This window comes from Miniopterus natalensis, chromosome 1 (assembly GCF_054644295.1).
Source record: "Miniopterus natalensis isolate mMinNat1 chromosome 1, mMinNat1.hap1, whole genome shotgun sequence".
Classification (NCBI taxonomy): Eukaryota; Metazoa; Chordata; class Mammalia; order Chiroptera; family Miniopteridae; genus Miniopterus; species Miniopterus natalensis.
This window is the reverse complement of record NC_142081.1, coordinates 4841732-4865362: the sequence shown is the minus strand read 5'-3', so window position 1 is coordinate 4865362 and position 23631 is coordinate 4841732. Positions and strand designations below refer to the sequence as shown.

The 23631-nt window shown below is 54.8% G+C and overlaps 1 protein-coding gene across 1 annotated transcript in view; it reads right to left on the bottom strand.

Moving 5' to 3' along the window:
- Positions 1–23631, bottom strand: part of BCL11B (BCL11 transcription factor B) — an 88280-nt gene that overhangs the window by 45075 nt on the left and 19574 nt on the right. Inside the window, exon 3 of the mRNA XM_087818330.1 lies at positions 5290–5505. Coding sequence (XP_087674456.1) covers positions 5290–5505 — 216 coding nt within the window. The remainder of the gene's footprint in view (positions 1–5289; positions 5506–23631) is intronic.

The window sequence follows — 23631 nt, the reverse complement described above, 5'->3', positions numbered from 1 at the left end:
TAAAAAAACAGAAGAAAAAAAGAAAGAAACTGCACTTCCAAATGCCTCTCCTGTCAGAGCAGGAAAAACAGCAACATCTTGTACGGATTTGAACAGAATTCTTTGATTTAGCTGTGCTTTCAGAACGTCTGAAGGGCCGGCTTGCGAGCGGGATGGAATCCGGCCCGGCTGCAGGTCTCTGTCTGGACGTCGCCGGGAACCCTTTTATCTAAGGACAGTCACACTGGTAGGTGCCCCTGCCCCCCACTGGGCAGCGTCGACCCTTCTCCTAGCGCCCCTCCCCCACTCCCCAGCAATGTCAGCCCCCACTGGTGCTGGAGATGGGGCTCCCAGGCTCTGTCATCAGACAGGGGACTTCTCTGGAGCTCACCCACGCCCTGAAGCCCTCAGCCACTTCCACCAGCCTGGAGAGATGGCTCCCTCCACCCTGGGGGCCTTGCGGCTCTCCATGGCTCCTCCCAGCACCTTCTCCAATTATGGGCTCTAAAGGCAGGTGGTCCAGGGCGGTGTGATCCCAGAAGCAGACGGACATCGGAGCAGAATCCAGGGACTGGCGTGCAGAAGTCCCCGCCGAGTGGTATGTGCTGGGCCTCCGGCCCTTTGGGCGATGCAGAAATCACAAGGCGTACAGATGACTAAATTTTTAATAACTCCCCCGAGAGCCCTTTTTCTACACTGAGCCAACCCCCATTGACCCTGGGACCTGGCTGGCCCAGGAAGACCCAACTACAAACGCGACTTTGCAAAGGGAGGCACGAGAGCATGTCTTGAGCCTGCCCCCGCCGGAGCGCTTCTGTCCACACACGCTCACCCACTCACCTCTCGTCCCCTTCACCCTGGACTCACCCCTCCCTCCAGAGTCTCCATGGAGGCTCTCACACCCCACCAGGGCGCCTCTGCGCCCCTGCACCAGAATCCAGGCGGCGCGCAGCGGGGGCTGGGCGGGCACTGCCATCTCGGCCTGCAGCACCCCTCGGCTTCCCACTGATCCTCCGGTGTTAATCAAACCCAGTCTGGAGTGAAACTGCAGCCTGCTTCTTGTTCTGGTATGAAATGTGCAAAGCACAGACCATATCATTAACATAAAACTTCCAGAAATAAGGCCACTTTCCAGACAGACTGTATTAATTGCACCAAGCTTCCACAGCTCGGGTGGTCTAATCCACGGCGTCCCATTGGACGGCTCCGGTTATAAAAACCAACACACAATGAACACTGGGATATAACTGACGGAGAAGACGACAGATCCTACCGTTAAACCCTGCTATTTACTTACAGGTATTCTTTTATCATTACTTTCCCTCTAAGCCAGGCCGAGAAGCCCCAGACAGGTTAAGTAACACAGCAAGCACAACCTCAGGAGGAAAGTCAACGGGCTTTAACTTCGCAGGGTTGACCTGTGACTTCAGCAGATACTAATGGCAGCAGCTGACTCCTCCTATTAAACCCAAACACTTCCACTTCCCCGAGCTGGGGTCCTGCGCGATCTTGCGGGAGACCTTGAGCTTCACCGAGTTCGTGTATTAATCAACGCGGCGGGTGACCATTTGCGGTTTTTAGATATGCGGCGAAGTCTCCTGCTTCCTTTTGGACCTCCTGATGCTGGTACAGGATCTGAGCCGGCCGAGAGGTTAAATGGCTTTCAGGTCGGAAACTCAGGATCCAGCCTGAAATCCGAGTCCACACGGTGCTGGACATGGAGGATGTGATGTTCAGAAACCCATCCACCCACTCATGGTGTCTGCAGGGCTCGGCACCTGGCATGGTTCTCACCCCTGACCTATGACATCATTTGATCCTCAAAACAACTCTTCAAAGCATGCACTAGCATTACTCCATGTTACAGGTGGGGAAACTGAGGAAGAGGGAGGAAAATGACTCCTCCAAGGTCATACAGGACAAAGCAGCCTTCACCCCAGACTCTTACACTCTGATGTCTGCCTCTGAATCACAGAAGCCTCAGAACAGGGAAGGGTTCAGGCCAAAGCCCAATGGTTTTCAAACTCTTCTCTGAACAGCCCAGCCCTGCCGTGGGGACCCTCACCAAGCCTCATACCCAGTCATCCAGTAACTCCATAACTGAAACAGACCAATACAATCTATTTCAGAGATCAATGCAAGGAGCTCCGTTTTCAAGTGTTATGTATATATCACAGATATATGTGTATGTATATGTGTGTACTTTTATAGAAGAGAAAATTGAGGCCCAGAGAGGGGGGGAAATGACTTGTTCAAGGTCACCGGCCAGGTACAGTAAGGGCCAGGACCACAGCCCAAACCTCTTGACTCCATGGGCGGCCTGGAGAAGTCCCTACATGGAATTTCTCAGGATAAAACTTCATTTCCTAGGAACACCTGGACTCAGCTGCCCATTATTTCAGCCGAGTCAAAAAGCGCTGATGAGCAGGGGTCAAAGAAGTCCCTTCTCCCACCAGGACCATCAGGAGGCCTGGGTTGGGGTCTCGGGAGGCGGGGCTGTTTGGAGTGCTGCCAGCCCGAGAGGCACACAGCACACGTACCTGTGTGTTTTCTCCCCCAAGAAATCACACCCTTCTATAAATAACTGCGAGTGCGTCCCGGGCATGCAATTAACCTGTGCAAAATGCGGTTACACCAGGGTTTTCCATATTAATTTGAAGAGATAGGGTCAGTGCATCCTGATCCAAAAAGGGACAAGACAAAGCAAGGACGGCAGCCCCTTCCCACCTGCACAGAGCCTGCTTCCTCCTAATGGGTAACGGGGAATGTAATGACTCCATTCCAACTACTAATTAAACAGGCACTAACACACTTATGCAAACAGCCCGGTGCCAGGGACAGCAGCTACAAGGGACAAACACCACCGGAATAGGATATTTCCAGGTTGAAACTGATCGGAAAATATGGTGGTGCTACGCAGCGCAGGCTGATTAATGGGGACCCAGCGATGAAAGGGGACAGTGCTGAGAATCGGGGTGGAGCGCTGGAGGCTGAGAGCAGGCCCCTGGACGGTCAGGGGGAGAGGTCCCAGGAACCCCAGGCACAGACACTTCACTGACATCAAGGGTGGGGACTGCTCCTAGGCTCTGATAGCATCAAGTTATAAAACCCAAGAAGGCCTCCAAACAGAGGAGCCAACGCCACAGATGAAAGAGGTGCTGGAAGAGCAGCCCAGGAACAAATCCCACCTCTGCTCCCCCCACCCCTTTTGAAGGGCCTTCCTTATAGGTGTACAGGTCCCCCTTCCCTCCCCTCCACCCTACCACCAGACTGCAAGCTGCAGGAAGGCAGGGAGGGACCTGCGTGCCTGACTCTGCCTTGTTTGCACAGTGTCTACAAACTAGGTGCCCAAGAAATGGCTTTTCGTGGACAGATGGACAAGTGAATGAATGAGTGAGTGAATGAATGAATGAATGAATGAATGAGAACTGAGAGGCCTCAACGTCTCTGAGCCTCATCCTCTCCTCTGTAAAGTGGGGAGTGAACCTACCTCCTAAGGTTGCTGTGAGGATTAAATTCACGCATGCACACAAAATGCCTAGCACAAGGCAGCACACAGTAGGTCCTCAACACAGCCCCTAGAAGGAAGCAGGTGGCACTGTGGCTGAGAGCAGGCGTGTGAAGAACGCCCCTGGATGTAGGTAGCGGCATTTGGCTCAGGGGGAAGAGGGTGGCCTTGTCAGGAGGCACCCTGACAACAAATTCCAGGTCCCCAACCTTGGCCCAGGCACTCACCCTGCTGGAGCCTTTACTTCCCCATCTGCCAAATGGGGATGGAACAGCTCCCACATGGCACAGTGGCTTCTAGGCAGAGCCAGAGCCAGCCGAAGGTTAAGCAAAGCCCGGAGCACCAGGGAGATCAAGTTTCTGCTCCACATAAATTGTCCGATTTGAGTCATAAACCCTCAAGCTGATCTTTGATAGCTTGAGCCCCCTGCCCAGGGCCTGCCGGGGCTGCAGCACTAATTGCAGGAAGCCCTGAGAACGGGGCAGCCACCCAGAGAAGCAGGCACCCGCCGCTCAGCCAGCAGGGACCACAGCACAGACCTATAGAGCCTGGACAAGAGCCCCAGTCACCCTGGACACCAGGCCACCGAGCTTCTTTGCAACCCCCTCCCAGGCGATTTCATCTATGCTTTGTGCATTCAAGGCATAAGCCCAGGACCTATGACGCCATCTGTCACAGAGAGATGCTGAAGGCTGCAGGCTACGCCACCGGCAGCAAGGCCCAGGGGGCTCCTGACCCTGGAGCTGGGGCTGCCTGTGGCCCTCTTCCGAGCTGTGGCTCCAGCAGGGACCCTCCCTAGGGACAGCTACAACTAAACGCAAACTCTGCCCAATAAAAGTCATTTTCCCTTCACCACCCAAGTCAAGAAAAATCCATGTGTCCTCACTGCACCCACCCTCTCCTCTCCTGCCTGGAAACCAGACGACAGGTGCTCCCACCACCTGGCGCGTCGGCATCCTGGCTCCTGTGGCCTCACTGTGCTTCACACCAGGCAGGCCTGGCCAAGAACCCAGGCAGGAGAGGCCGGGATGAGACGACCCTGCCAGCAAATTCCAGGGGCCCCAGGCCAGAGCAGGGGTTAGGGTTCTGTTTGGGGACCTGGGGGTGGAGGGGATGTAATGGTAGCCAGGTTGAACGACCTCACTGCCCGTGTGTGCACATCTGTAAAATGGGAAGCCACGCCAACCGAAAGCCAGCCGCACAGTAGGTGCTCAGCCCCTCAGGTAAATGTATGGCCCCGCCCCAGCCCCCCAACACCTCCCAAGGTTTCACATACCCCTGAAAGTCTCCTTTAGAGTGTTTTTTTCCCCCTCCAACTTAATGGGCAACACATTCTCACAAAGAGAAACGCATTTGGGATGGCTTGGCAATGTACACAGATGGCAACCACAGAATCTTCTCCTGGCTACGACTTAGGGGAGGAAGGGGCAGTGGCTGGGGCAGGAGCGGGGGAGGGGGTGGCAGGGGAGAGGGCACAAGAAAACCTCAGATGTTAAGCGTTATCCAATTAAGCTTTAGCTAAACAGCCCAAAGAGATGGAATTTGAAGGCTGGGGTGCATTCCGGGGGACTCTCAGAACGGGCGGAGGCGTGAGGGACCTCCTGACACTGGTGCTCAATTCTGAGGGCATCCTTCACCGCTTCCCCTGGGACCCCCCCAAAAACGCCTGTTGGGGCAGGGGCTGCCTGGCCTCCCTGGGTCCCCACCTTGCCCCAGCCCACCTGTGAGAGGCAGCTGCTGGCTCTGCCGGGGTGCACCCCGCCACCCCCGGGAGCCCGCCCCCCCACCGCGGCGTCTGTTACCTGACAACTGACACTGACATCCAAAGGGAGCCTCCGTGTGCCCCTCACCCTGAGCGCCGTCACCCGAGCCCGGGCGCGCGCTGCAGCACGGCAGGGGGAAGCAGGGCGGCAGGGTGCCCAGGGCGCGCAGAGGTGAGGTGATGACGGATGTGTGAGGGTGGGAGGAGGAGGCAGCTATGGGGGCCATCGCGGGCAGCTGGGCAGGCCTGCACGGCCCTGGAGAAAAAACAATAGAAAAGACTGGTCAGTCGGGCCCTGGACCGGACACGGGGCTCGGGGCTCGGGGCGCGGAGCAGGGGCCCGGGGCGGAGGGCTGCGGGCCACCCTTCCAGGGTGCCAGGCGCTGCAGGGAAGACCACTGGGGCACAGGCAGAGGCCGGAGGGGTGCCACTTCCACAGCTGCCAGGTTGGGCTGTCCTGGGGCCAGACTCCCATCCCTGGGGGCCTAATGCAGGGAGCTCTCAGGGTGCCCACTCCCAGGTAGGTCCCCCCACGCGGGGGCTTCTGAAGTGTTGTGGAACAGGCTCCATTTGGGCATCTTTCCCAAAAATCTGGGCCACCCACCCTAGGAAACTCCAGGCCACCACCACTTGCTCTATTGGGACGACCTGTTTGTACAGGCCTGGGACACCTCCAGTCCACCTCGGGGCACAGGGCACTGGGTAACCTCCAGCCTGGCGAACAGCCAGCCGGTGCCTCTCTCCAGCCCACGGTCCTCCTCAGCAACCCAAGCCCCCAGGCCTTTCAGAAGGCTTTGGACACTCCCCAAGAGAACCCTGGCACTGCCCAGCACCACTCCTAACGCCTCCCGGTCTGGTGGCCACGACACAGGGCCAGGGGCCTGCCTCGCCTCAGCTCCCCAGCACAGCCTGCATTTGATTTGGCCGTTTATCTTAAATGGCTAAGAGACCACCAGGGCAAAACATTTGTGTGAAGCCCTTGCCAAAACCACAAGTGAAGAAGCCCAAATTCCCTGGGTAAATAATTGAGCAGGGAAGCATCAGAGAGACAAAAAGAAAACATCAACAAGACGACAGGCAGCTGGGCCCTGGGCCGGCTCTGCCAGGGAGGCCACCCGACACTGCTCACCGCCCCACACAGGTCTCGGGGGGGGGGTCTGCCCACTCCACGGCCCCACTCGGGATCCTCCATCCAGAAGAGCCACAGGGCCATGCAAACCCACTGAGAGCCAGGAGCCACAGTGTTCACCTCCAGTGAGTTTCCCAATAAGCCATGGGGTGGGGCTAACAATGCCCATTGCACAGACCAGGAAACTGATGACGTGGCCACAGAAAGCTGCACACACCAGGAGCCAGCCGCACCAAAACCCTGGCTGCCTGGCTCCAGAACCGAGGTTCTTTGTCTGTTACCCAGGGTTGAGGGCATCAGGGCATTTGAGAAGACCTACAAATGTCCTGCCAGGATGCCAGAGCTAACACCAACCACTTGGGCCCCTCTGGGCCAAGGAAGACCTCCTATTAGGCTAGGCCCAGGGCCTGAGATGTTTCTAAGCCCAAAGCCCAGGAATGGCACGGCCAAGGACCCCATAAGCAGTTCCAGCCACAGATGCCAAGCAGAAGGCCATGCCCCAGATATAAGGCAGGCCCCAAGGAAGGTCAGCATTTGAGGCCAGTGCCACCTGCCTCCTCCTGGAAGCCTGTCCTGGCCAGTCCTTGCCTGAAAACCCCTGGGCACTGCACGTGTGACCCTGTCCACTACAGGGGCCTTGCCTACAGACCCTGGGAGGCTTGGGATCAGCCGTTACTGTGACAGTGGCTTTGTGTGAACACCTAGCACAACCACCCCACTCAGCAGGGAAGATCATCCCCACTCCACAGCGGAGATACTGAGGCTCAGGGAGGTATGGAACCTGAACTCAGTTGTGTCTCCAAAGCCTAGATGTGCCCTGCTTCCCCCTCAGGCTGCAGCTGGGGTGGAGTGACCAGGACACCCCAGGATCCTGAGGAGGAGGGCCGTGGGGCAGGGGGCCTGAGGGTCTGTGGGCTCAGTCAGGCCATCAGAGGTAGCAAAAGAGCAAATTCGAGTGGGTCCCCAGGTCCTGGGTGAGGCCACAACACAGCCACCAGCATTGACCAGGGCTGAGAAAACCAACAGAGCCCCTGGGCCTGGTGACAGTCCAAGCCGGAAGCGAGCAGAACCTGTATCTCCATGGTTGGAAGGAAGAACCACAGACTAGGTCCAGCCACTCTCTCCTTCTGGAAAGTGGGGCTTAGGACAGGGAGGGGTAGGGGCTTCCACACCTCATTAAGAATTCTCACCTTGCTGAAGTCCACCTACTCCAGAGGGGGGCTCAATGGAGGCAGGGGAGGGGCCAGCAAGGGTGAGGGGCCATCTGCAAAGGATCCTGGGGGGCGGGGGATTCATGCTGGAGCAGCTTAAGCCTGCCCAAGGGTGGAGCTCCAGAAACCCTCGTCTGAAGCTAGTGCCAGAGCCCAAGGGCCTGAGAGAAGCCACCTATCGTATGATGCATATGTAGGGAGAGTCCAGAACAGGCAAGTCCCGAAGAGACAGAGTAACTGAGGGGCTGGGTGAGGGGAGTGAGAGGGCTCTTGGGCGGGAGGGGTTTCTTTCAGGGTGATGAAAAGGTCTGGCATTAGATAGTGATGATGGCTGCCTTGTGAATATACTCAAACATCATGAATATACTCAAAACCATTGCTCGTATACGTTGAAATGGTTAAAATGGTGAATTTTATGTTATATGAATCTTATCTCAATTTTTTTTTTTTTTTTTTTAAAGCCAAGGTGAGGGCTGTCTCTGGCCTCAGTGCCTGTCCCAGGCCACCTCCCAGCTCTCCCTCCTTCTCAAGGAAAGGGTGTCTGCCTTCAAAAGTGCAGCCAAGGAACCCAGGACACCTGACAGAGCGCCTGAGACACTGTGACAAGAGACTGACACATGCACGGGAAGCTGGGAGCTCAGACAGCGAGGCCTCGGAGCCCGCAGCCCGGGTTCCAATTTCTCTTCTGCCATTTCCTGGCCGTGACCCAGGGTGAGTCACTTTCTCAGAGCCCCACCTTTAAAGGACAGTCAGGACACGCCTGGCCAGAGCCGAGCTTCTAGTAAACACTCAATAACTGGTCACCATCACTCATTTATTTTCCATTCTGGAATTGTTCCTCCCCCCCCACACACACACACAGAAAGGCACCCTCAGAAGCCCTGCAGTGCACTCCTGCAAAAACCACTTTCTCTGGCCGTCTCAGGGGGGTCCCCTCGGGAACAGACAGACGCACGTGTGCCGCGGTATGTGGCAGAGGGACGCCGAGACGCCATTCCAGCTTTACCGGGATCCAGGTGGCTTAAAAATAAACCCCTGGCTGGCGGGATTGCTTATGGTGGAAACTCACTTTCATTAGGGAAAGAAATAAACAATGGATACATATACCATCTCATTTAAGCCCAGCAGCCTTCTTAGGAGGTAACAGGCACTGTCTCTCCCAGATGAGGAAACTGAGGCCGGGTGCCCAGGACCTCACGGCTCACGGGGGCCAGAACCTCGCTGTGTGCATCCGTACAAAGAGGCACAAAAAAGCACAAGCAGAAGACCCCCAAAACGTTTCTTGAGCTCCCAGTCAGGGTGTAAGGTCATTTTCAGCGCATCCACTCCGAGGGGGTCTCTAACCTGCCTCCCTGCGGGAGGGGCCCGCAGATGGGCCGCTTCCTTCCCGGCACATGCGCACTTCCCCGGCAAACGCGCGCACCCACCGGCGTGTAGACACAAAAACCCGCTGGAAGAGCCCGGCCTGGTTCGGAGGGGATCGCGAGCCTCTCCAAGGCTGAATTCTCGGGTGTCCCCTCCCACGTGGGAGGGCTGCAGACTCTGGAATACACTGTGCAGATGTATATTTTTTTCTCCCTACCGGTGCCTTTCAATTGATACATTTTTTAAAGCCAAGAACTCCTACTGATAGTGCAAAAATGAGTCATAGATCCTGGAGGGCGACAGACAGACAGGGAGCCAGCGCCCGGGAGTGAGGGCCACTGGCAAGGAAACCTGACAATCCCGCGCCCCCTCCCCCCATGCCAAGACATTAATTCTCACAAGTCGGAGAAAATTACTATGCATGAATGCAAAAAGCATGATCAGGAGTAATTAACATGGCTTCATATGCAAATTTTATTAATGCAGAAGTACAAAGTCATTATGCAAATGAAACTTACGTCAACTCTCTTGACAAATATTCATCGCCGAGGCTCAAGTTTCTCCCTCTTTATTTATTTATTTAATTTTTCCTCTCCCTCCCCCCCTTTTTTTCCCTGGGTCTTTTTTTTTTTTAGGGGCACAGGTAGCGCTGGTGGCCACTCTGGCGGCAGGACTGTTTGACAAGTTTGCAAAGTTGTTTTTCAACCAGAGAAATTTATTCTTGCATTGTTGATTTTTTTTTTTTTTTTTTTTTTTTGGTTGTTGGCAGGTACAAGACAGCTCATAGAAGAGAAAAAATAAAAAAATAAAAAGCTCTGGGCAGCCGGCAGCCAATCAAAACGCCAGAGCCCGTAATGAGGGCGATTGATGGCTGTTTGGCTTTTACTGCAGGGTAATGAGGAGGGGGAAAAATATGAATATTCATGAGGCTGTGCTCCTGCCTTTGATGATTAAAGAAATTTTTAATATTCAAATAAGCGCTTGCCAAGTGATTAACAAAGAACATGCACGCAGAAATATGGAAATAGGAGCCGGGAAAGATTTGAGAGTCGAGCAGACCGCAGGAAAGGCAGCCTCAAATTTATAAACAAGATAGGCAGATAACCCAATTCGCACGCGGGCAAATAAAAACATTTCTTTCGGATGGCTTCAATATTTTGCCAGCTACTTTGTCTTAAGGGTGATAAAAATGCTATGTATTAAGGGGGTGGGGCAGTAGAGGGGGGAGAGAGAGATCACGGGAAGTCACAGGCTCTGCTCACATTTAAGGATCATTACCCTCCTTCCAGCCCACACCCCGCACCTGACGGGAAATCGGGACTCTTTTCCGGTTTGCTAGAGAGAGAGGAGGGAGGAAAGCCAGCTCAGGCTTGGAAACCCAGGGCCGGCGTGTCTGAGGTGGGCACATGCACAGCCCGTGGGCATGTGTTGCTTCTAGGGGGGATGGTGACTGTTGGAGAGGGGTGTGATTTGGGGGGTCCCCAATCTGGAGAGCTCAGCACCCCCTCTGGACTCAGGCCCTGGTGGAGACACATAAAGAAGACGGTCGAATGGGAAAAGGTGTGTGTCAAGAAGCTGAGAGGACCTTGGCCTGACCATCTCAGGGCCAACCACACACGGGGACCAGCTGCCACCAAGGAAAGGAGCCTCCGCCGGCTTCCAGCTCCATGAGCTGTCTGCTAGGGCTGCAGGCTCCTATTTTAGCAGCTCCAGCATGGCTCACATGGAAGCACATAATAATAGTATTAGCTGGTAAAATGATCCCACAGTTAAAATACATCTAATTAGCAGCCGATGACATCCATTTTGGCAATTTCCTATTTGAAAGAAGTGGAGTGCCACCTTAAATGAGCCAGCACAGGTACTCACCAGACAGGTCCTGCCCTAACCCATCATCTGTCTCTTGCCCTTTTTAATTTTTTGTGGGGGGAGGGCGGGGACAGGGGCAGGGGTGTGGCCGAGGCAGCAGGAACAGAGGAGGAGTCTAAAGCACCTTCTTTGTTACTCAATTTCAGAGCCACACAGGTCTTGGGGGGAGGGGGAGGCGGTACTCAAATAATAAATTCCTTCACTACCCAGGTCTTATTTCATGTCTTTTCCTTCGTTTTTAATTGCCAAGGTCTGGGAACCAGCAAAGACTAGAACTTGTTTTTCATTCTATTATAAAAATATGTATAATAAAACAAAGCAAACAAGGAATGCAAGCATTTGAGTGAACACCTGAAGTCACCGTGGAAACCTGCAAGCCCAGGACCCAGGACAGGGCCCAGGGCAGGCCCAGAGGGCACATGGATGCCGTATGGCTCAGCTCCTGGCAGCAGAGCATTTGGGGAATCAAGAAGCCCTCTGAGGGGAGCGGCTCCCCAAGTCTACTTTTCACTTTGCAATTCTCATTCCAAGTCAGGCGCCATCACCGGTCTCCAGGGCCCTGGCTGCCAAGGGTTCGAGTTTGGGGGTGCATGTGTAAGGGTCCTTTAACAGAAGAGCAATGGGAAGGGGAAGTGGGGTCTCACGGGGTTTGCACGGCTATGTTTAAAGATCTCCTTCAGGGTCATTACAGGGGAGATGTGGAAACAAAGTTCAGATCCACACTGAGCCTTTGCTGGGACTGCCTGCTGAAAACAGCCGTCCGGGTGGCCGGGAATGGGGATTCCAATGCAGGCGAAGGAGCTGCTGGGCTGCCCTCACCACCTGGCCTGGCTGGGCTTAGAGAGGCCCACTCGGGGTGAGGGCACAGAGGGAGGGGCAGGGGATAGGTGGGCTTCCACCATGACCACCCAGAGAGCCCATATGATACGCACAGCTCATCTTCTTGAGAAGCCTTGGCCACCGAGAGGAGGCATGAAGCTCATCCCTCCAGGCACCCTGTGCCAGGCCCCCTCCTCTGGGCACCTCCCCTCCCACGCTCTGAGATCTGTCAGGGGTGAATCACCATCTCCACTATTTTTGCTCCCCAGCATGCTGTCATTTACTGCATCCCAGAAAAGGGAGAGGCGAGGCCCAAGAACAACCATGCCCCCCAACACCACCACCAAAACCTGCCTTCCTCCCTCCACCAGGGCTGAAAAGGGAATGTCCCACCAGCAGCTCCGTCTTGCAACTAGAAACAGGAGGGCAGGTCACCCCTCCATGAGGTCCAAAGCACCTCGGTCGGTGGCTGCCAACCCTAATTTCCTCAAGATGCAAGTCGCTGAGCTACTCTGGGGCAGCAGGTGCCCTTTCTGCACCCTGAGCCTAGGACGGGTGAGGTTATATCCCAAATCCCCAACCCCCTGAGGCCAGTCCCAGGGAGGTGGCAGAGAGCTTTTCAGGCAATGCTGGGAGGAAGAGTGTGTCTGGACCCTCCTCTGTGAACCACCCAGGGGAGGGTGGAGGAAGCTGACCATTCCAAGCCGACACCTACAGGGAAAACATGAAGCTTCCACTCTCTTCTTGTGCTGGGCTCTCAGGGAAATCCCTGGAGGTCTCTGAACTACTATATGCAAATAAACAGAACCCCTCATACTTGCGGAGGCCTCTGCACCCTGGCTTCGGGACGGACACACACAGGAAACACATGAGTCCTCTGGGGCCCCCGATCCTGGGACGGGCAGGCTGGGGAAAGCCAAAGGTGAAACCCATACACATGTATCAGCAACATGGACATGTCAGTGTCTGCTTGCATCCCCAGAAAGCTCCAGAGGCCAAGGACAAACTGGAGGTGACAGAGTCTCTGAATGTCACCAGCAAAAACCTAGCAGAGAAATTGCCCCTTTTCTGACTCAGGCCTTCTTATCTGCTTCGACCTTCAGAGTTTCTGCCCTAAGAAAACTTATCCGAGCTCCTCCGATCATTTTTTCTTAGGCTGCATCAAGACCCACAATCACTAGGCTACAAGCGTCTTCATGGCCCACCCCTACACGAAAAGCGCAGCCTAGAAACTGAAGTAAAAAGCTGGATAAGTCATTTGGGTTCCAGGCGTGAAGAATTTGGGACTTGGGGTCAGGAACCTAGGGCCCCTTTCTAGATGGAACTTAGTGGCCAGACTCCAATGACCAGCTTGGCCGGGCATCCCTTAGACACGTTCCCATTTCCCCATAGTTGTTGGGGGTGGGGGTGGGGACTGGGGAGGGACCACAGTCAAGGCTGAAGTCACATGTCACATGAGGGAAATAAACCAGGAGATGACTCCAACTAACGACACGTTTTTCTTTCCCACGAGCATCCACAGTGCCTGACGTCTGAGGAATGGGGGACCTGGAGATGCTGAGTTAAAAATCGGGTTCTCTATAGAACATGTTTCAAATCGGGTGAGTTCAGGAAGCTGTGGCCCTCAGGTCCCACAGACCCCAACAGGGCTTTGGCTCAGCCGCCCTGCACGCAGGGAGCATACACAGAGGGAGGAAGTCTGAACTCGGAGAACCTCGGAGAATTCAGTGAAAACAACGCAGCCCGGCCAATAAAAAGAACTCCAAGAAACAGTGCCCTGCAAGGAGGTTACTGCCGTGACTCAAGCCGGGAGCAGCCAGGAAAAGTGACTACAATTCCAGGTGCGGGTGGAGGGAGGGATGTGAGGAGCACCAGCATCACCCCCTTCTGCGGAGATCAGACGATAAAGTTGTACCTGGGCAGTCGGGGAACACGCAACCCCAGGGCCAGCAGGGCTCCTTGCTGTAGATGGAAAAAAATTCTAACTTGGTCAGTAGAAGGTGGGAAAAAAAGAAAGAAAATCAAATTGCAGAAAAGGGGACCCTGCTATAATTTAAATGCACTTATTTGTTTTTAGTTACATTTAGTAGAGTTATATGCAGTTGGTCTCCTACTATAATAAAAAAAAATCCAACTCTCCCCTGGATTTTGTTGACTTTTTTTCCCCTTTTCATTTCTTTTTACCTTTTATAATAGACATATAGGATATTGAGGCTCAACGCTCTACATCACGTAAGAACAAAATCTTTCTGTGGTCTCTCTGTTCCCAAGCCAGGTCTGAAATGTCACTGACTGACGCCCTGAGCAGGCCTGTAATCACCCCCAGCTAAGTAGCTACTCTCTCTGAGTTTTCTGCACATAGATGGCATTTAATACACATATTGTGAGCCTTCCTTTCAGCACAGGTAGCACTTGACGACGAAAATCACAAATTTTCTTCCAAGGGAGCTGCAGTCTGATGGGCACCTCCTGGCTTATTTTCTGACGTGAAACCCATTTCCATCTCCTAACGCACCCACGGTGACGCACGGTGTGTGCACAACAAAATTTGTAAAAATTAACACTTCGCGGGATTAATTCAATAAAGATTGCCGGCACATTAACACCAGTAACACTGCTCTTCGATTCCGTCTAGCCCAGCTCCCGGCCGCTGCACAGAGGTTGCATTCAGCTGAGCTTTTTACACCGCTGTTTAGGGTAATTAAAGAAACCGGGAGCAGGGTCCTCGTGGAAACGTGTCACTGCAGAGTGTTCCCCTTAGAAACCGGGGGGAGTCACAGCACGCCGACGTGGGCCCCGCCGTCAGTTTTCACCTCGGCTGCCTTCGAGACGGAGCTGATGTGCTCGCCCGACCTCAGGCTGAATTCGCTCGGGAAGCCGGCTGCTCCCTGCAAACGCTCCAGAGAAGTCAGGCCTCGCCTCCTGGCAGGAGCACCCGCCCCGCCTTCATGGGCCGCTTATTTGTTTTTGAAACCATTAAAAAAAAAAATGTTTAAACCTGCAGGCCCTACTGGGCTGTAATTCTCTGCCCAGCACCCCATCATGACAATGACTTTTCAGACACCCCAAAACAATGTGACGGATAAAAAAGGCAGGGAAAACGACACCTCCCCGGCTGCTCTGCGTATAAACAACGATCGTGTAGCTGGATCCCCACGTGCTCCAAGCCCCGGCTGGGACCAGAATCTGTATCCTCAGAGAAAGAATCCAGCGAGCACTGTTCCGGAGGCCTCAGAAACTAAACAGACGCAAAACCAACCAGCAAGAAGAAAAAAAATCATCCAAGATGGCAGAGGATTTTAAGTGTCGGGGCCGAGAGGAAGGAACCTGACTCAGCTCTCGGCCGAGGCAGAAGCAGCGTCTCCTGGTCTGCGGCTGCCTCCTGCCCTCGGAGCTGCCAAGTGCAGACAGAAGTGAGACCCGTCTCCAGACCTGCTCCCTGCGCGTCCCTGGGCCTCGGGGCAAACGGGTGGGGGGTTTTTTTTTTCTTCCCTACGTGCATTTTCATACCCTTATTGTACATCCTAATTTCTTTCGGGGGAAGAAAACATCAGTGTCACTAAAAAAACGTCACTCTGTTTTGCAAAATCCAGCAGCTTCCTTGGCAGCAAGAGAGGCTGGCTGGCATTATACCCTCATTTGACAAAACTACTATTTCTGGGCATGAGCTCAAAAACAGGTAGGAAGCAAATGCCGAGAAATAAGGAAGTAAAAACAGCCAACAGATTCCTCAGTACCAAGAACGCCAAGCGTAAACATGATTTATTTAGCAGCCTGAACTCCACCCAAGTAGGAGCCCACTCGGGGTAGGGGAAGGCTGGGAGGAGGGGGCGGGAAGGACAGCAGGGAGGACCCCAGCCGCTCCGAGGGCTTTCTCAGCGGCTCTGCTCAGAGTTTTGGGAGCACGACAATCTTCTGCCCCCAAATACACGCATGTGTCCAAGAAGGCTGCACTAATCTGCTGGTTAATTAACGAGCTGCCACTAACAAAAGAGAGAAGACCCAGTTCATACAAACAGTGTTTACATGGGCGTTGCACGACCGTGGCACCCATCACCTCCCTTCCTTTTTTTTTTTTTTTTTTTTTGCAAACCACGTTGGCTGGGTGTGGGGACAGGCATGGAGGCCTCTCAGGTGGGGGGTCTGAGCTTCTAAGTCGGGACCTGAGGGAGAGGGAGGACTACCCCTGCCTTCCCTGCCCATCCTGGCATGCCCACATGGAACTGGCGGAGATCTGTATTCAATTAAGGAACACCAGACAGCCTCTGGCTCCGTGCCTGCACCCATGCAGGCTACGGGGATCTGCCGTGCCCCCCACCCCACTCCAGCTCCATGCCAGGGAACGAGGGCTCCCTCAAGTCCCCCGCGGAGAAGGCGGAGGGCCACACTTCCCCACCCCCACCCCCAAACTCAAGCCTGAGGTCTTGGCCCTGCCAGGGGAAACCAACGCAACACATAAAGCAAGCATCTGTATTTTCTAAGTAGCAAGTCTAAACCACAGGGTCTGGGCCCCGCCACAGGTGACTCCTATTAAAACTCCAATTCAGGTCACTCAGCATTCGCTGGAAAAAAAGACTCCAAGCCTCTTCGAAAGAAAAAAAACACAACAAAACAGTAAGACGGAGCCCCAGCAGGACACTGGGGGCCTCTCATTTCCCCAGTGAAGGGACCATTTCAGAGCAGCCAGCTGTGTGCTCTGTGGGCACAAATGCCAATTCTGTTAGCTTCGACAGGCGGCGGCAAAGCGAAACAAGGATTTCCTACCCGTCTGTACCGAGTTGCTTCCTCGCCTGCAATGAGCAAGACTGTGCACTTAAAGGCTGCCTGCTGTATGCATTCCTCTCGAGCCCAAGCCTGCACTCCCTCTGCCCATGTCCTCTCTTTCTGGAGCCAGTCACCAAATGTCAGGAAAGATAACTTTCATGGGCTATTCAGGTCAAGGGCAACAGCAACCCCAGCCTGTGTTAGGGTTCTGAGTCACATGACAGTCCCCAATCAAGAAGCTGGGGGGCAGGCAGTCCCCTAAAATGAATGGGCATGGGGGAGAAGCGTTTCCTATTGGTACTAGGTCACTAAAACGAAATTCCAAGTCCTCCCCCTTATACACCCCCTAAATCCCCTATTTTTACCCCTTACCCTGAACATGACTGCTACACAAGTAGCTACGTGACTCCATGCCCTTTTGCAAACCAGTCACCCTGCCCCCGGGGACTGAACAATGACAGTCTACTCTTTTATGTCTTTGAAATCAGCAATTACCCGACTCCTAGGGAAGGGTTTGTTCTGGCACCTGGACGCTGGCAGGAGCGTACACAACTGACTATCCCCATGTGACAGATGAAGAAGCTAAGAGATGAGCTGGTCCGCCCTGGGCAGTTTAGGAACAAACACATTGGAGACTGGCAGCGCGCGGCCACATCTCGAATGGGTGCTTCAGCACCGAGGGGCCCCTCCTGCTCCAGCGACAAGTACTGATAGAAGGCGTCACCAGGCCTCAGGTGCTGCTCCGAGAGGCCAGGCTTCTAGAAAGCCCTATAAGAACATCTAGATTTCTCAAAGTAATAAAACTGAAGATGCTTACGCACGCCTCCGAAGGAGGCCTCCCTGAGATCCCTCTGACTACCAAGTCCACTGGTATTCATTTCAACATGATGCAGCTGACAAAATCCCCCATTCCCAAGGATATCTCCCACACGTGGCTCCTGAACAAAGCAAGTCACCTGTGCCCTGCAGATTCGTCACGGCTCAGAACAACACACGCAAGGCAGCCCACCCTGCCACGTGGACACCCAGGTGTGTGCCGCCCAAGAAACAAGAGAAGGGGGAGGGGGGCTTCCCCCACTCTGCTCCCAGCCTTAACCTAAAACTAGAGGGAGAAATCACCAGTAATTTTTATCACCGTTGAATCATCAAAATAAAGAAAACAGAGATAAGTTGGCCTACTCCGCCGTGTAACAGCCATTAAGTCAGCCAGCCACACGTTACCTACTTCCAGGCAAAACCTGCACAATTACCCCCCCACACACACCTTGTCTCCCCAAATCCTAAAACGTACATCCTTCTAAAGGAACCGCAGGGACCTAAGATGGGGCCCCTGGAACGCACACGTGACCAGTGTTTTATCTTCCTTTCTCTACAGGAATCCGGTAACATAAATATTAATCAAACACGGGGATCTGCCTTTTCAGTCTTGGACCATTATGAGAGCTGGATTGTGATCTTTACCCATATTTACAGATATTCAGAGGCAGATTCTATCTTGTTAGAACTGTTATAAATGGACATCTGAGAAACCAACCAGCAAGTCCAGGCAGATAGGAAAACCTTCCTGTCCAGGGCTGCCAGCAGCTTTGAGTTCCCAAGTGTTGAATCTGTTACCTTTTCCACAGGCCTTTCAAAAAAGTAAATTGACAAATACCTTCAGTCCTCCAGCAGAAAAGCCAGCTGCTCAAAGTTCGGGTTAACTAAATCGGAAAATTTTTTTTAAGGTCAACTCTTACTCAAAATGCCACGAAGGCATTGGTTACAAAACACTATACCTTTGAGAGCACATAAAGTGCAGGATCCTGTTATGATTTGGGTCAGTCCAAATCATAAATAGATATGTACATGCATATTTTTTAAAATTACCTTGACTCTTGTTACAGCAAATTTCTGAAAAATGAAAAAATAGAGACGTGGTTCCAATTCTAGCCTAGAAAAGCTGTCACAGTGAAGGTAAACTTTTAATCTTCTATAGCCAAATAGCATACATTTTTATTTCCAGAGTAACAGCTTTGGGAAAATGTTTGAACATTTCCTTCAGAGCTTTGTAGTAAATACATCGGGCGTCCAACCCCTGCTTTTCTGGGTCTTTAAGGGCTGGCTGGAGTGCTTTAAACAATTGGAGGCCAATTTTTAAGAAGCAAAAATAGAGACTCTTAAAGACTTGGTCATTTGCATACAAATTCTCTTGGAGGGAGGGCACTGTAAAAGAAATCGCTGGAGGAAGGACTGACTTTAATGTCCTGTAATCCCAAGAGGTTTTGGGTCGCACTCTAGTGGAGGGTTCCATTCCCACACAATTGGGAAAACACTTATATTCCTGAGTATTTTAAAATCCCAGCCCCAGGAATTCCCTCTAGAAAAGCAGCCTCCCTCTCCTGCAGGAGGGAGGGGGGGACAACTCCAAAGAAAACTGCTTCTGGACAGGGCTGACTGTTGCCCTGAATGGACACAATGTTCAAGGGGACTCTCAGGCTCCTTCCAACCGGGCCTCACCTGGATCCAGGGACCTGCGGGGCTCTGCTGGGCCAAAGGGAGCTGGGGGAGAGGGGGGGCACAGGCACGACCTTGCAGTGCGGGAGCAGAGGGGCTCCCCCGCGGCCCCAGGACCCGGGAACGCCACTCCAGCGAGGAGGAGCCCCGCCCCTCGTGGCGGCGCGGTCGGGGAGGGGGCCCCTGGCAGCAGTCTGCAGGGTCCTGAAATGCAATTCCCCAGGCCTGCGACGGTCACTCAGCCCGGGCGCTCGCCCAGGAGCCCGGGAGGGGGCGGCGGGGGAGGAGGGGCGGCCTCGGGCGCACAAAGGGGCCCCAGGACGGCGGGCTCCCCGCCCTTGACCTTGGGTCTCCGCCTCCATCCATCTCCGCCGCGGCAGAGGAAGGGGGCTGGCCCGGGGCCAGGGGCGAGCTCGGGGGGCCGCAGCCGGGCTGGGGGCCGACAGGGGGCCGCCGGGGGGAAGGGACTCGGGGGTTAAAAACTCAGGGGCAGCGGAGTGCTCCCAGGAAACCTGCATTCCGGGGGCGGGCCCGACTCACTGCACGCCTCCGACCCCCCCGAAGCCAAAGTTGCACGGATGCACGAAGGAGGCCCCCTCCCCTTAGCCGTCCTCAGACCGGGCCGAGGGGGAGGGGAGCTGTCAGGGAGGAAGAAAGGAGCGCGCCTCCCCGGCGAGGCCAGACGCCGGCAGGGTCAGCTGCGCCTCCGCCCGCCCTCGCCGCCCCGCTCCGGCAGCTGGCCCATTAAGCCCCCGAATTATGCATGGGCCTGGGGCCCCCTCGGCCCTCCCGCCCCGGGGAGACACAATCATCCAGCGCACGGGTCGGGCCGGGAGGGCAGGAAGGAGCTGGCTGATGGCCGCAGAGCCGCGCGCCCTGGGCGCAGGCTGGCGAGGCCGGCAGCCCGCAGAGTGCGGGGCGCGCCCAAAGGCCCCGGCGGTACCCGGCGGGCAGGGGAGGGGCACGGACCGCAGGGGAGGCCCCGGCGCAATCACGAAGTTTTCCAGGGTGTCTGCCCGTTTCCCGCGTGGGGTCCGAGAGGCGCGGGCCGCCCCCGCGCCCCTGCCCGAGCTCTGCTCCACCCGCCTCAGAAAAGGCCATTGTGTGCCTGGACTTGGCAGCGGAGAGAGACTAATGGACCCCAAGCTTGGAGCCCCCAGAGGGCGGGGCCTTCAGTCCCCCGCCAGAGATGAAGGAGGGGCTCAGTCCCGGCCCCCTCCCGCGGAGGGGGGGGCTGATTTGCAGGACGTGGGCCAGGTCGGGGGGAAAAGAGGGGGCCGGGCGGCAGGGGGAGGGGTCGCTAGAGATCCAGACCAGACAGGGGCAAAACGAGTCTTGCAAGTTGCAACCGTCGGAGCGCTGGGGAAACCGCGTTAGTGGTGAGGCAGGTGGTTTCATGGGAGCGGGAGGAGAGGTTCAGTCTCAGCGTCGGGAGGATTTTGATGTCCATCTCCCCACCCCCACCCCGCCCTCCGGGTCTTAGAAGGAGCCGACCCAGGCCCCAGCCCTCCGCAGCCTCCAAGCCTCTGTCTGCACAGCACGTGGTTTCGGTGCCCTGGACCAGACCTCGGCACTCCAGACCGCAGGGCCCCACACTGGATGGACCTTGTTTGCTCTCTTGGGCCCTTTTGTTTCTGGAAATGAGTTCTCTCTCTCCTTCCTCTTCTCTCCAAAGCAAAGGCCAGGTCAGGAAAATTACAGGCTTCTTTTTCCCAGAGCATCAAGTGGCCTGCTTCGCAGGGAAAGTTTTACAAGCCAGTGATGTCAATGATGCAGGGAGAAGACCACACTGTTTAGGTTACTTAATTGGCCGGCTTTGAACTCGCAGTGGGAGAGGGAAGGGATCGGCTCCGGCTTCCTTGGAGAACTTAGTTTTGTGGGGTCTACCAACCTCAGCCGATTTAGCCAGCCACTGGGGTAGAAAGGGGTCATCATAGGTCTGTCCTGTTTCTCCCTAAAGGAGAGGAAGACCCAGACAGCACACCGAGCCCCAGACAGGCAGTCCCTGGCCCCCAGTTCCAAGGGAGGGAGGGCCCCTGGAATCCCTGGGGTGGGGGCTATACTCTCCAGATGCCATAATCTGCCCCCAAAAGCCTTTGAAGCAAAGCAAGTGCTTTCTCCACTGCCTTCAAGGACCTTTTGGTTCTTTGAAGTCAGAAAAGTGGTATTGCGTGTTCTGGACACTGAGGGGTTGGACAGCTAACCTCACTCGAGCCCCACAGCAGTCTGGGCACTAGGGATGCCAGGCCAAGGACTCTGCATGGTGGGTTTGCATGTTTGAGTCTCGGTTCATCTGCCCAAGGCTATGTCCACACCTGCAACCTGAAGGCTCTGGAAGCTGTCCAGGACTCAGCCCCAGGGGCTCAACAGCCCCACTGGAACAATGCTATCCTGGGCTGGCCACTTAGTTCACCTGCCTTTGTGGTCCGTCTGAATAGCTCCCCTGTCTCTGCACCAGGAGGGGGGACTCTGACTTCTCACCTCCAAGGAAAGGCCATTTTGCTGCAATTTTCCACCCAAAGGAGCCCAGAGTCCCAGTTTCCATGCTGTCTGAGCAGCAGTAGGCAGCTGCTTTCCCAGACCCATCTCTCATCAAAGGGTCTCAGCTCTTCTTCCCAGGCCTCCCCCTCTCACACCCCTCCCCTAGCCCCACCACCCACCCACCCACCCCCACTCCCTGCCTGGCACAGACTCCTCCTTCCTGAGCCGGTAAGGCTTCCGCATCAAAACCAGCAGACCAGCCAGAGGGCCCTAAGGAAACCCACTGAAAAAAACAAAACGAGGCCTAAAGGCCTTTCCCGTTGCCCTGGGTCCAGCTGGGGCCTCTATGCCCTGACCACACCTGCCATCTGGGGCTCCTTCCTGGGTTCAATTAGGGAAGGCTGACACCCCTGCCCCCTTAGGTCACTGGCCGCCACCTAGCACCAGGGTGGGTGTAGATTTCGTGGGAGCTGAGGTTTACAGAACTTGAGGGCCCTCTTAACAAAAAAAATGAAATACTGAACCACACCTACAATATTAGGGGGATGCGTGGGAAGGGCCCGGGCACAGGAGGGGCCCCGATCCTGAACTCTCAACCTCATGGTCCGTGTACCAAATCCTCCCAGAAGAATCTCCACAGCCTGGAGCAGGAAGAGATGCTGTGTATCCTCTAGCACAGTAGCTTTCATTTCTAGCCAGATTCCTTCAAAGAAAACTTACTTCCTAGGCCCGATGTGTCACAAATGAGGAGTGGCCAGGGCTGCGGGGTGGGAAGGGGATTTAGGTGGGAAGCTGGAATCCGAGGCCCCACGCCCTGCCAGGCTCTCCCAGCTATTGGAAACCACTGGTAGCACCTTCTCACACTTCCGCTCAGCAGGCTGGGGCTCAGAGAGGGGGAGGTTCCGCTCAAGGTCACAGCATGTCAGCCAAAGAGCAAGGACCCCTGCCCAAGTCTTGAGCGCGAGTCCACGAGTCCACATTGCCTGCCCCTCCCCACCACCACTGGGCACCCAATGTGCCCGCCCGCCTGTTACTGCGGACTGGGCTGAGCGGGAGTCAGCTCCTACCAAGATGGGCTTGGCACCGGCCGTGGACGCCAATCCACAGATGCCTGGAGGACAGATGGAGGCCACTGTCCTGATTCTTTCACCCCACACTAGTCCCCAAGTCCCATCACGGAGCTTGAAACCACTCATTGCCTGGCTGGGAGCAGAAGGAGCCCGTCACAGCGTGATGGTACAGGTGTTCAAGCTCTCTGTGACTCGGTTTCCTCGTCTGTGAAATGAAAGTCATATCTGATTTACCACCTTTGTGGGGCAGAGACAGAGGATGGGAACAGAGGATGAACCAGGACCGGGGCAGCACTGCCTCACCGCAGAGAAGAGCGTGACTACAGAGTTGACACCCTGGGCCCCTACTCACCAGTGTGACCTTGGGCGAGTGACTTAACATCTCTGTGCTTCAGTTTCCCATTCTGCGAAGTGGGGCTGATACCAGTACCCACCTCATGGGCTCTTAGGAGGATTCAATTCGTTAAGATTCGTGAAGCCCTTCAAACAGTGACTGGCCCTAAAAGCATGTGTTAAAATGAAAAATCCTAACATGAAAAAATCTTTCTGTTTCCTCAGTGAAAAGATGAGCCCAAGGGTGCAGGGGTGACAGCCGGGCTTACTGACACGGAGCCCACTCCTAACGGAGTCTAGAGCTGGCGGGTATGCATTAGTCAGGCATGAAAATTAGCAAAGAAAAAAACAGCTGTCAATGCCTAATAAAAAACCTAAGTCAACTGCTAACTATTTACTGTCAAATAAAATCCCTAATAATAATAATAGTAACTAGGCTGACTGTCAGTTAGGTTCCGGGCACGGGGGCCCAGGTGCCTTTCTCTCTCCTCCCTTCTCCCCTTCCTCTTTCCTGAGCTGGAATTGCAGCCACCTGCCTACATCACAGGTCCTAAGGCCCCAAACCTAAAAAGTAAAAAAGTACCCTTTAGCTGACCAACACCTTTGTCTTTGTTTTCATGCAACTGGGTGTGACAGTCGCCTTCGGTGGCTGCTGACACTGTTTGCACATGCCACTCAGCAACAGTCGCCTGCCTCCCTGGGAGGCCGGCAGCACATCCATTTCTCTCCCGGTTACAGGTGAGGAAACCAGGAACCCTGCCAAGGGAAATGCCCTGTCTCAAGCCACAGGGGTGGGCAGCCTCGTGTGGCAAAATGTCGCCGTCCTGACTCAACATCACTGGGGTCTG